Below are 13,110 nucleotides of genomic sequence, written 5' to 3'. Positions count from 1 at the left end.
TCCCAAAGACCCAGTCAACAAGATCTCCCAGAAATCTCGCTGAGGAACCCCCAGTGGACTGAGAAAGCTTCTTCTGTAGCCCTGATTCTTCCTACACATTTCTAGTTTCAAAGTTCAGCTTCCAGTTGTACATTCCTGGCAGCACTAAAAATTCAACAGGTCCATATCACCAATCTCTTAGGTTCTTGCCACAGAACAACTGTTTTTTTTGTTTTGTTTTAGAATGGCGCTACCATTGTATTCCCACAGCATCAGAAGATGGGAGGTGATTTTGATTCTTTACACACCTTGCTCCTCACAGCCAGTCTATGATTCAGGCTTCCTCACATGGAGAGGTCTTTGCTCATTTCTCTAGGGATCCACTTCCCTTTAAACAAGGGATGCTGCTGAAATTATAATGGAGAGCTCCTCTTTGTTCTTGAGATATGTCTTCTTTTCAATAGTTTTGGGTTTCCCTTCTCTTCAGTTCCACAGACTTTTAAGGACAAAGAAAATGCCCACCCCCCACAACCCCCCACCAAAAGACATCTACACAAAATTCCAACCCACAATCACCTACTTATTTTGGAGCACAATATACTGGTTTGCATATTAAATAAAAGGGGGATGGCAGAAAATGCTAAAGGCTTTACTCTCCCTTCTTCAATTAGCATTAGTGTAGTGCAGTCGTTAGAACAAAACACTTATTTTGTTCCAGTTAAAGGTGAAATACATTCAATTTTTCTTTTCTTTATCTTTTATATTGCACTAGTCATAAAAGCCAAGTCTTGATAAAAGCCAAAATAATAATTTTATATAATATAAATATAGACTAAAGCAAGTGTAAATGTTATGTGTTTTAAAGTCTATGAAAACATACATATTTTTTAAAGCAGTCAACTCATTGAAAGATACTAATATTTAAAATAGAAAGTTGTGTTGTCTGCTGAACATGAGACTCTGAGGTATTTGTGAGAGAGAAATTGTCAGGAAAGCAGTAGAACATTTCCTGCCCGTGGGTGCAGTCTTGAGGATTTGTAATAGCCATGACGAATCCAAAAACCATCACCACAGCACCAATGGGAAGCATGACACAAGACATAATCTTATCGGAGTGTGTCCTTGGTTCTTCAGACAGTTTCAGATAACAGGCTGATGGAATGATAAAAATGAGGGGAGTTGCACAGAGCACACCCTGCATGTTGAAAACAAGAAACAAGATAATGTTACTAGATGGAAACATTCTTCGGACAGCTTTTAAAAGCATTTACAAAATGTGTTTTTCATGCACATGTTAAACATGTGATAGGTTCAGCTGAATCAAACAAAGGGAGGAAAAATAATTCTAAGAAAGACTTAGAAATAGGCGTTACCTTTTCCACTGGCATATTTACAAATGAAAATAATGAAATAGTATATAACAGCTTATCAGACTTAAAAAAAATATTATCACAAAATAATATAGAAAATAAAGCAGATAATAGGACTGACTTCTGGCACTCTTGAAATTTCCTGTATTTTCAGTTCATCATATTTCCTTATATTCTTCATTAAAACTACTGTGTATCCACTATGCCCTTCAAACATGAATGGTCTATTTGTCATTTGTGTGTAAGAGGGAAATTTTGGGAAATTGTATAGGGGCCACAATGTCTTTCTTCTTTACCTGAGCTTATATGGAAGTTGTGCCTATTTGTGTGAGAAAGAAAAACTACAACCCTAAGGCATTTAACATGAAATAGCATTTCTAAATCCTCTTTCAAATAAAACTAAGCACATTAATTACCAAGAAAGTTGACAGCAGAGCTAAATGACTATAACTCATTCACCCTTCCCCACATTAGCTGGGAATAAACCCAACCTAAGGAGGGATATCAGATTTAAAATAATGAGTGGTAGAATTGTCTATTATAAAAATACCAACAGCTATTGATGTCAAAGGAAGAGACTTTCCCCTTGAATAGGGCTAATTCGCAATAGAAACTTAGCAAATAATATAAAGGTTAACATTTATATTTAGGTAATATGTTTTTCTAATTATGTTGTTTTAATTATAGCACATTTAACAATGTAACATAATTAAAATTTTATGACAAATATTCTCTTAAACCATAAAACATACATTTTTAAAAAAATAAATTTTATTGTGTATATTTGAGGTTTATAACATGGCATAGAATACATACAGATAGTACAATGGTTATTGTATTGAACTAACATATCTATCATCTCACATAATTACTTATTTGGTGATGAGAGCAGCTAATATCTACTTATTTAACAAAAGTCCCAAATATAATACAATTTTATAAATTACAGCCCTCATATTGTACATTAAATCTGTAGACTTGTTCATCCTACATATCTGCTACTTTGAATTTTCACCTACCTCTCTACATTTCCTCCCTTTGTTTCCTGCCCCTGGTAATCACAGTTTTATTCTTTTATCTCTAACTCTATATGTTAGACATTTTTTAAAAATATTCCATATATAAGAGAGATCATGTGATATTTTGCTTTATGTTTCTGGCTTATTTCACTTAACGTTCTTCAGGTCTATCCATGTTGTGGCTAATGGCAGGATCTCCTTTTTCAAGGCTGAATAATATTCCATGTTATAGACACATCTATATGACATTCTCTGTATCCATTCATACATCAATGAACACTGAGGTTGTTCCTATCTCTTCACTATTGTGAATAATGCTTCAATGAACATGGGAGTGCAGATATCTTTATGAAGTGGTGATTTCATCTTTTTTGAGTATATACCCAGAATAGAGATGCCTGGGTCATATGGTGGTTCTATTTTTAATTTGTTTAGGAACCTCCATTCTGTTTCCCATATTGACTATTCCAATGTACATTCCCACCAGCAATGTACTAGGGTTCCCTTTTCTCCACACTTATGTCAACATTTGTTATTTCTGGTCTTTTTGATCATAGCCATCCTAAAGGGTATGAAGTGATATTGCCTAGTGGTTTTAATTTGCATTTTCCTGATGATTAATGATGTTGAGCACTTTTTCGTATACCTGTTGGCCATTTTCATGTCTTCTTTGGAGAAATATCTGCTAAGGTCCTTTGTCCATTTTTCAATCAAGTTAATCATTTTTCTGCTATTGAGTTATTAGAATTATTTGTAAATTTTTTGTAGTAACCCTTTATCAGTTAGATGGTTTGCAAATATTTTTTCCCAATCTGTACATTGTCTTTTCTTTTTTTCCCCCCTCCCACTGCAGAGGCCTTTTAGTTTGATGTAGTCCTATTTACTTATTTATGGTTTTATAGTCTGAGCTTTTAGTGTGATATTCAAAAAAATCATTTCCAAGGCTAATGTCAAGGAGCTTTTATTCTATGTTCTCTTCTAGGAATTTTACAGTTTCAGGCCTTACATTTAGGTATCTTATCCATTTCGAATTGATTTTTGTGTATGGTGTAAGATCAGGGTCCAATTTCACTCTTTTGCATTTGAGAATCCATTTTTCCCAGCATCATTATTGAAGACTATCCTTTCCCCATTGTGTCCTCTTGGTGCTCTTGTAGAAAATTAGTTGACCCTATATGTTTGGATTTATTTCTTGGCTCTCTTTTATGTTCCTTCAGTCTATATTTGTGTTTTTATGCCAGTATCATACCGTTTTGATTACTGCAGCTTTGTAATATCATTTGAAATCAGGACGTGTAATGCCTTCAACTTTATTTTTCTTTTCAATACGGATTGTTTTTTCTATTTCTGTGAAGAATGCTATTAGAATTTTGATAGGAATTATGTTGAATTTGTATATTGCTTTGGGTAGTATGGCCATTTTAACAATATTAATTCCATCCACAGGATACCTTTCCATTTATTTATATCTTCCATTTATTTGTGTCTTTTTCAATTTCCTTCAAGATTTTATAGTTTTCAGTATACAAATTTTTCACCTCTTGGGTTAAATTTATTCCAGAGTATTTTTTGATGCTATCATAAATGACATTTTCTTGATTTCTTTTTTCAGCTAGGTTATTATTTGTGTATAAAAATGCTACTGATTTTTCTATGTTGGTTTTATATCCTGCAACTTTACTGATTTATTGGTTCTAACACTATTTTTGAAACCTTTGGGGTTTTCTACATATAGAATCATGTCATCTGCAAATAGAAATAACTTTACTTCTTCTTTTCCAATTTGGATGCCTTTTATTTCTTTTTGTTGTCTGATTGCTCTTGCTAGTACTTCCAGTACTATGTTGAAGAGAAGTGGTGAGAGTGGGTATCCTTACCTTTTACTGGATCTTAGTAGAAAAGCCTTCAGTTGTTCCCTATTAATTGTGTTGTTAGCTGTAGGTTTTTCATAAATAACCTTTATTATGTTGAGGACTTTTCTCTCTCTAAACTATTAAAAGAGTTTCTATCAAGAAATGATGCTAAACTTGTGAAATTCTTTTTCTGCATCAGTTGAGATAATTATGTGTTTTTTGTTTTCTCTCTCTCTTTTCTTTTTTTTTTTTGGAGACAGGGTTTCACTCTGTTTCCTAGGCTAGAGTGCACTAGCATAATCACAGTTCAGCTTTGACCTCCCAAGCTCAAGTGATCCTCCCACCTCAGCATCCTGAGCTGTTGAGACTACAGGCACGTGCTACCATGCCTGGCTAATTTTTTGCAGAGACGAGGGCTCACTATGTTGCCCCCGCTGGTCTCGAACTACTGAGCTCAAGTGATCCTCTCGCCTTAGCCTCCCAAAGTGCTGAGATTACAGGTGTGAGCCACTGCACCCAGCTGTTCATGTGGTTTTAGTTTTCATTCTCTTATTATGACATTTCACAAATGTTGTTCTCTGAAATAATAAAATGTAAGTTTTTAATATATAAAATCAGTAACAAATGTGATATTACTTTACAACTAAATGCAAGCTTTTCATAAACTATGTTTTTCTAAATTTAAAAGTTAATTTGCAAGCATATACAAAAGCAGAAAGAATAGTATAATGAAATCCTATGCAACTATCACTTATGGTTTAAAAGTTTTTGACACATTATTTTGATAAATTTTCTCCAGGGAAAATAACAGCAAAATAAATTCGAAGTTGGATAATGTAAAATTATAAATTGTACCTTTAAAATAGCTTTAAAATAACTATATTCTCACACAAGTTAATAAAATTGCTGTGTGTTTTATACAAAGCAATCTCTCCATACCAGAAATATTATGACTATGATCCCAATTATATAACTTTTTGAATTTTTACAAAAACAAAAGTGTCCAGAGAAAGAATAGTAGGGACCACACTGCATGGAAAATATTTCCAAAGTAAGAAACATAAGAATGAGAAAATACTAAAAAATACCAAAATCATGTTCTAATTTAGAATATATGGAAAATATACTTTTGCCATTCATAGCACCTGAATGCAAATTAATATCTACAAAGGTACACAAAAAATAAACGATTAGTTGTCATACGACGAGAATGAAATGTATTATGGATTCCATAGATTCTATCATAATATTTGGAATTCACAGTGCTTTTTAAGTTACAGAAGATACTGTAACACTTGGTCTGTATTTATAACAAAAAGTATTACCCTCTGATTTCTTTAAAATAACAATTTATGAAAACAACAAACTAATTCAAATACAAATGTGTGTGTGTGTCTGTGTATGTGTCTGTGTGTTGTAGTCTCCTCTTTGTAGTCACAAACATGTGGCTAATTCATCTGGAACTGCAGATTGTGAAAGTACTATCAGGATGAAAACTGCCCCCAGCTTCTGCTAAGAGGCTGTCATCAGTCAGCCTTTTGGTACTCTTCCAAACTTAACTTGCTGGGCAGTGCAAAGCAATGGGTGTTCTATTTATGTTATAATTCTTAAGTGTTGAGAAAGTAGCAATTAGAGGAAAGACTATATAGCTCATATTTCTACTGGAAGGATTCCAGTTGAGTATCTTGTTTAGATACCAGCTACTTTCTTGATATTTAAAAGCTCAGTCTTACTAAAGGTTGTTGCTAGAAGTCAAGATCATCAGTAAAATGATAGTGTGGTTGCATCTGATCTATTCCCTATGAACTAGTCCAGCTTATTTGATCTATTTAATGTAGACTTGCTTAAGGATACACCACTGGCTTTGGAATAATTTTTGAAATTGCTTGACAGGATGTAAAATCATAACTGCTTATTAAAAAGACAACAAAATATAGTCTAAGTTATAAAGACGGGACAGTTCTTATTAACTGATAATAACACTATGGATGTCACAGTATTTTGCAGTTTGCTGGAGAGAAAGGACAGAAGCTATTGAACATTTTTATTGCCAGTACAGATTGAAAAATTGTCTGAATTTTCCTACCTGAATAGAAATTTCTCAAATGATGCAAGGAAGCTGGAAACTAAATAAAATAATGCTTATACATCTTTTAAATTTCTACTTTGTAATCAATCTAAACTCATGAAATTCACTCCAATACTTCAAAAAGAAACTCTCTCTTGCTCAGGAAGTCTTTGGCAACTGGGACTATGGCTTGCTCACCCCAAAGACTGTATTTCTCTATCTGGGCTCTTGCTGGCATTTGGCTTGCTTTCTTCCTTCCACTGTAAAACCACACAGAATGCTTGTTGAGCTGGTTATGCTGGCACAGGCACCAGCTGCTTCATTTTCTCTCTTTGTACTGCTGCGAGTAGAAACCCATAGGGCCCAATTACTGCAGATGCCTCTTTTCTCCAATAGCAACATTAGTGCTAAGATGCTGAATTCTTGTTACCAAGAATAGTGCTTATATTTGTTTGATTTGCTTCTAAAATGAAACCTTTAAAACTTAGTGTGTGTTTGCTTTGGAAAAATATTTCATTGTTGTCTATTGACATGAAAACAAGAAAAAAAAGGAAAGCAAGGTTCTATTTTTTAATTTAACAACTAATATTACCTCAATTCATTTTATTCTATATTATTTGGTGATACTAAATAGTAGCATTTCCCTAACTTTGCATGATCTGATTCATCTCATCTGTGAAGCTCATTATTCTACTTATTCAGAAGCTAAAATAAAAAAGAATTCCTAAAGTACTGAAATTGTTATCTAAGATAAAAGCTATTAACTACATTTCTAAAGTACTACAATTACTAAGATGAAAGTTATTAACTAAAAATTATTAAGACAAAAACTTTTTAGTTCCATTTTATTTCATCTCTGGTATGTTTTAACCCATTATTAAAGTCTAGCCATATGTATCATAGATTACTCTTAACCTTTCTTACAGATAAACTCAATGCATAGATTTTATAACCTAAGAAAGTGGATAGAGAAATGAGCATAATTATTTTACATAATTTAACATCTTATGCTTAGGAAATCTCAGATTAGTGTAATGATTTAAAATGTGAGCTTTAGGGTCCAAATGCCTGTGTTCAAATCTGTATTTTTTTACTTGTACCTAGTATGACCTCAGACTATTTAATCATGCAGTGCCTCAGTTTCTTCATCTGTCAATTTAATACAGATAAAAGGAGATGATACTGCAAAGCACCTGGTACAGAGTAAGTACTCAATACATGGTAGCTCACATTATTATTATTATTATTCTTTTTTTTATTTTTTGAGATGGAGTCTTGCTTTGTTACCCAGGCTAGAGTGTACTGGCGCAATCTTGGCTCACTGCAACCTCTGCCTCCTGGGTTCAAGCAATTCTCCTGTCTCAGCCTCCTGAGTGGCTGGGACTACGGGCATGTGCCACCACACCCAGCTAATGTTTTTGTGTGTGTGTATTTTTTAGTAGAGACAGGATTTCACCATGTTGGCCAGGCAGGTCTTGAACTCCTGATCTCAGGTGATCCGCCTGCCTTGGCTTCTCAAAGTGCTGGGATTACAGGCATAAGCCACTGTACCCTGCCCACATTATTATCATGAAGTGGAACACAGCATGCTTTAAGTTACTTCTAAAGTGTTGCATGATCCAGCATGTATTAGTTACTAACAGATATGATGCTTGATTTGGCTCTATTAGACATGGTGTCCACACAAAAAGGAGTTGAGTAAAGATTTGAATACGTTCTTACGCACAACAAAAGACGTACTGATGTGAAAAACACTTATTCTCAGGTGGTCTGAGAATGGAGATCTTAGATTTTATTAATTCTTACAAAGTGCTTTAAAACTAGTGTAATTGTCTTGGGCTATAAGGTCATAACAGACAATTTAGCACTCTAATTTTTAATGTATGTCTATATAATCAGGTTTTAAAAAAATCTAAAGATCTTGAATCATATTTTAAATTTTAAAAATAGTCCTCCAGGGCCAGCTCAGATCTTGACTTTAAAATAGATAGATATTCACAATGTATTCTTCTATGATTATTCTTTAATACCAGAATTTTGTCTTAACCAAAAAAGTTTTCAATACAAGTATAATAGAGAATATTTAATATGATTATATGCCTATAATTTTGTTGTGCAAATGCCATGGAGATTAGCAATTAACTTTACAGAAAGTAATGGCTAGATTTACAAAAAAAAAATCATTCCTGAAAAATGAGCAATATGTGTGCACTTGATTAACTTGAAAACAAAAAAAATTTGTTGGGCTATCACTATGTAGTGAATGTTCAGGCAGATAATAAACATATTTTGTCTTACAACAAAATTCTAAAATATCAACAAACAAACTTGTGGACTCAAGATATTTCATAAAACAGGAAAAAAACAGGGTTGGAAATCATTATGTTGATTATATCCACAGCATAGGTGAAAGATTACTACTACTGTCAACAGCAACCATTCTTTATAACACTTAATTTCCTGGTACTACATTAAAGAAAGCATCTTATGTCTAAGAATATTTATATAAATAGATCCTGAACTGTAGTCCCAAGGTGCAATCACCCATGCAATAATTTCAGCACTGTGTTCTTAGCCCCGTGCCAAATACTATGGAGGGGGGAGGAGGTGGTTAAGTACTTTTGTCTTCAAAGGGCTTACCAATTGTTAGGTAAGGCAAGTTTATGGACAGCTTCAACAATACATGACATGAGATAATACATAAATTAAGTCAGTGCATTAATGTAGTAGTGATGCATCTACACAAATCAAGATTGGTATGCAAAATGATTTTTAGTGGCCCTACTAGTCTTTGGCCTATGCAAAATTGGGAAGAATGTAAAAGTTACCTTTGACACTTGCTTACTTTCCTATGAGCTTTCCTTCCACTGTTGGTAGAATAGACAATTACCAGTTTCCTGAGATTTTGGAAACTGCTTACTCCCCACTTTGCATTTACAAGAAAGTCTCCAGTAGGGTCCCTGACTGAGTTCCCTCCTGCTTTTGTATGGAATTTCAAATCAAAATGGCATCTGGATGATATAGTAACTTGGGCACTGACAATAATACCTTCACCTATGCCTCAATTCTCAATGAAATGAGTAAATGATAACTTGGGATCCCATCTGTATGGGTTTGCCCTCCCTGTGGTGCATGACCAATAAATGCTAACTGGTGGGTGATTCTGATGAGAAATTCTGTAAGGATTTTGAAGATAAGCCACTTTGTAGTAGTAGAACAACTTCCATTCCTGTCTTAGCAAATGACATCATTATTCTAGTTCCACAAAATAAAACCAAGAAGTCATTCTGCCCCCTGTCTTCCCAATGGAATATGTGTCACCAAATTAGGCCAATCTTTTCTGAAAAATGTGTTTTGGGAATCCATCCATTTCCCTCTGTCTTCTTTTCTTTTTTTTTTTTTTTGAGACAGGGTCTCACTCTGTTGCCCAGGCTGGAGTGCAGTGGCGCCATCTCAGCTCACTGAAACCTTTACCACCTGGGCTCAAGCAATCCTCTCACCTCAGCCTCTCAAGTGGCTGGGACTACAGGCACATGCCACCAAACCCGGCTAATTTTTTGTAGAGACGGGGTTTCACTATGTTGCCCAGGCTGGTCTCCAACTCCTGGGCTCAAGCAATCCATCCACCTTGGCCTCCAAAAATGCAGAGATTACAGTGTGAGCCACCGTTCCCGGCCTCCTCTGTCTTCATCACCTATATTGCAGTTGAACTTCTATGTTTATTTGTGAGAATGTATAGATCCTTTCTTATTGCATTCATCCTTATATTCTATTGTGTGGCACTTAGTAATTACTCAATAAATATATGATCAGTGAATAAAGGAATTAGAAGTTGCACTGGATCTTAAAGTTTTTGTAAAATTTGGACAGAAATGAAATAAAAATAATCATTACAGGAAATAAAAAGCAGATAGGACAAAGAATAATGGAAAGAATTGATATGGCTTATTCACAGGCCAAAAAATAAGATTGACTAGAGCTGAACATAGATTTTGGGAAGTAAATGGGAAATAGTTTTACACAGAAGACAAGATGGTAGAAGCAATAGAATTTATACTTGCTCTGGTAGGAAAATGCCGATAAACTGAAAGCAGAACTTAAATATATGATAGTTGAAACACAGCTGGGATTAATTCAACTGTGATATTATGAGGACTTCTATTTGGATGATGGCAGTGCAGACTATAAAAGAAAGGTCTGGAGAGAGAAAAATATTTAAGGAAAAAGAAATTGTGTCATAGCAAGTGAATGGATATAACTTGAATCCTTTCATATTTCTCATAAATTTCACTAGATATATTATTATTCAGCAAAGTCCAAATCCACTTAATTTATAGCTATTTTTAGTAACATTTATGCATTATAGTAAATGAGATATGCAAAAGTACTCTAAACCAGGGTTTCTCCACCTCAGCACTAGTGACATTTTGGATCAGATAATTCTTTGCTGTGAGAGGCCTGCACGTTGTGGGATGTGTATCCCTGGCCTCTACCCACTAGAGGCCAACAGCACGGCCTACCCATTGTGATGACCCCATATGTCTCTAAACAACCACCGCTTTAAAACTATATAGTCCCATAAAGTGCACAGAATCGTCATTGAAAATATTTACTATTACAAACATATTTTCATTCCACTTCAAAAGTGACACTTTTGTTAAGGAAAATACATCTTATGTTAAATGTAATCATTATCTTTTAAAGAGAATTTTAGAGTGAAGGGGTAAATCTTTGCATGTACTCACATTGAGTTCTAAAACTATCCCAAGGCAATCAATCATCAATGACACAAGCGTGGCTACAGTGATGACCATCACTGTTACAACAATGTGGAAAACCGACGAAAGATTCCCACCAAAAAACACGTTGGCAATTACCTGCCGAATAAACAGATTATTTTGAGAGGAACTTTTAAAGGCATGCAGGATTTATTGAGGGAGTATTTCACAATAGTATTTAGGATATATAAAATACTACCAACAAGGCTATTAATCAAATCTCAAGTCACTAGGAATGCTCTATATTTTCCAAATTACTTACAGACACACATATCAATAACAAGTATTCCTTGTTGAATTATTAGTGGATTATATTACAGACCTATAGTGTGGCATACCAATGTTTCAATATATGTATCTTTCAAGTATAAGAGAGACTTTGGAAAGTTATCTTATCCTTCTTTCTTGAGTCCAACAGGTTACTACTAAAACAAACTAAACATGCTATTTAGATTATTTGCATGGCCTCTAAGAAGTAGCTGTCACATTTTCCTTATTAATACTGGATGTTAATATCCTTTACTAACAGGAAATTAATTCTGTATAAACTAATTTCTATTTGTTACAATTTAAGTCTATTTTATCTTGCCTTTCCTCAACAAAAATGGGGAAGAGTTGATCACCATTTTTCATGACTACTCAGATGAGGAAAGCAATAAAAAATTACCGACTTAATGTGTCCCATACTATGATATGGTTTGCAAAGACAAAATATCAGGGAAATGATTCCTATTCTCAGGAATTAATTCTTGAAGGCATACAATGAAGCTTAAAAAAGCAAGTAGAGATCAATTTATAACAGGACAAAAAAGATCAAAGAGAATTTAGGACTAGAAGGAGCTTTAGGTATCTAGAGCTGTCTCCTTAGAGTAATCTCCTTTACAGCATCCCTGAAATATGCTTGACCTACCTTGGTTTGAGGTAGGGCTTGAAACATGCACAGGATTTGGAGCAGAATTACAGGCTGAGACAAGAGCGTGAAAAAGAGCAAAGAGGTAATAACAGGAACAATACCTATGGAGGATAAAAAGAAGATAGTCTGAATAAGTAGTGACCCTGTGCAAAAGAACAGTGAGACAAAGAGTTGGAAATAACAGAAGGTCAGATACTGAGGTATCATAAAGAAGCCATCTCTCTAAGCTGTGCTGCCTGGATATGCAACATCTCCCATGTGTCACATACTGCCATGACTTTGCTAATAATTTAATGGTGATATTAATAATATAAGTTATAATGTCTCACCAAATATTATCTTATTTAAGATCCATTCTTACAGATGCCTCTATGATATAATTATGAGAGTGAAAAATCACTTAGTGAGGCAGGTAGTAAGAGATATTTATTAAGGGTAGACAGCCTTTTTAGTGCTTTTATGAATTGAAAGAGTTTGATTATATTTTTGTCAGTCATACATTTGTGTGTGTATGTGTGTGTGTATGCAGAATGAAGAGTAAGAGAAGGGAAAGTTATAGACACCATTCTTCTGCTGAGTATTTGCTACTGTGGCAGAGATCTTGACTCAGTTCTGTCTTCCTGCCACAGCAGCTAGAAAGGAAACTGAAGTTTCAAGTACTAAACACAGAAGTTGTGCAGGTGAAGTGACTCAGATCATCTGCAGGCAGGCAGTTTACTAGCAACCACGTGAGAATGTACCATCTGTTCTTACTTGCTGATCTACAGATTAGATTTGAACCTATGTACTGAGCAGAAGCTAAAATAATACCATTTCCTGCATCTAATAATAGCTAGTAAAGTTTCAAAAGGCTCTTAAATTAAAAAAAAAAATTAGTTCAGTCTATTTCTCCTTTATAGTCAAGATAGAGAACTGGCCTGTGAGTTGTACATGTGTGAGGGACAGAAGTGCTAGTTGTAAGGGACATACACAGTGCTAAACATTTCCCTCTTCTGTTTCCCTGTGCAGTCAGTTCCTTCTCCCTGGGACTGACTTAAAGTAAGCCCTGGCTTGCCTCAAGAAGCCTGCCGATTTTTTAGTGTATTTAAAGCTCTGTAGATATTTCACTTATCTCATTAGACCCTTTCACA

At 34.5% G+C, this 13,110-nt stretch overlaps 1 protein-coding gene across 2 annotated transcripts in view; it reads right to left on the bottom strand.

The window, feature by feature from the left end:
- Positions 1–771: 771 nt before the first annotated feature.
- SLC38A11 (solute carrier family 38 member 11) overlaps positions 772–13,110 on the bottom strand; it is a 57,208-nt gene continuing 44,869 nt past the window's right edge. For both annotated transcript variants that reach the window (XM_030796053.1, XM_012496293.2), the window contains 2 exons: positions 11,035–11,166; positions 772–1,174 (listed from right to left, as the gene is read on the bottom strand). In XM_030796053.1, the coding sequence (XP_030651913.1) occupies positions 881–1,174; positions 11,035–11,166 (426 nt within the window). In that variant the 3' untranslated portion in view covers positions 772–880. The remainder of the gene's footprint in view (positions 1,175–11,034; positions 11,167–13,110) is intronic.

This window comes from Nomascus leucogenys, chromosome 17 (genome assembly GCF_006542625.1).
Source record: "Nomascus leucogenys isolate Asia chromosome 17, Asia_NLE_v1, whole genome shotgun sequence".
NCBI lineage: Eukaryota > Metazoa > Chordata > Mammalia > Primates > Hylobatidae > Nomascus > Nomascus leucogenys.
This window is presented reverse-complemented; position numbering and strand designations above follow the sequence as displayed.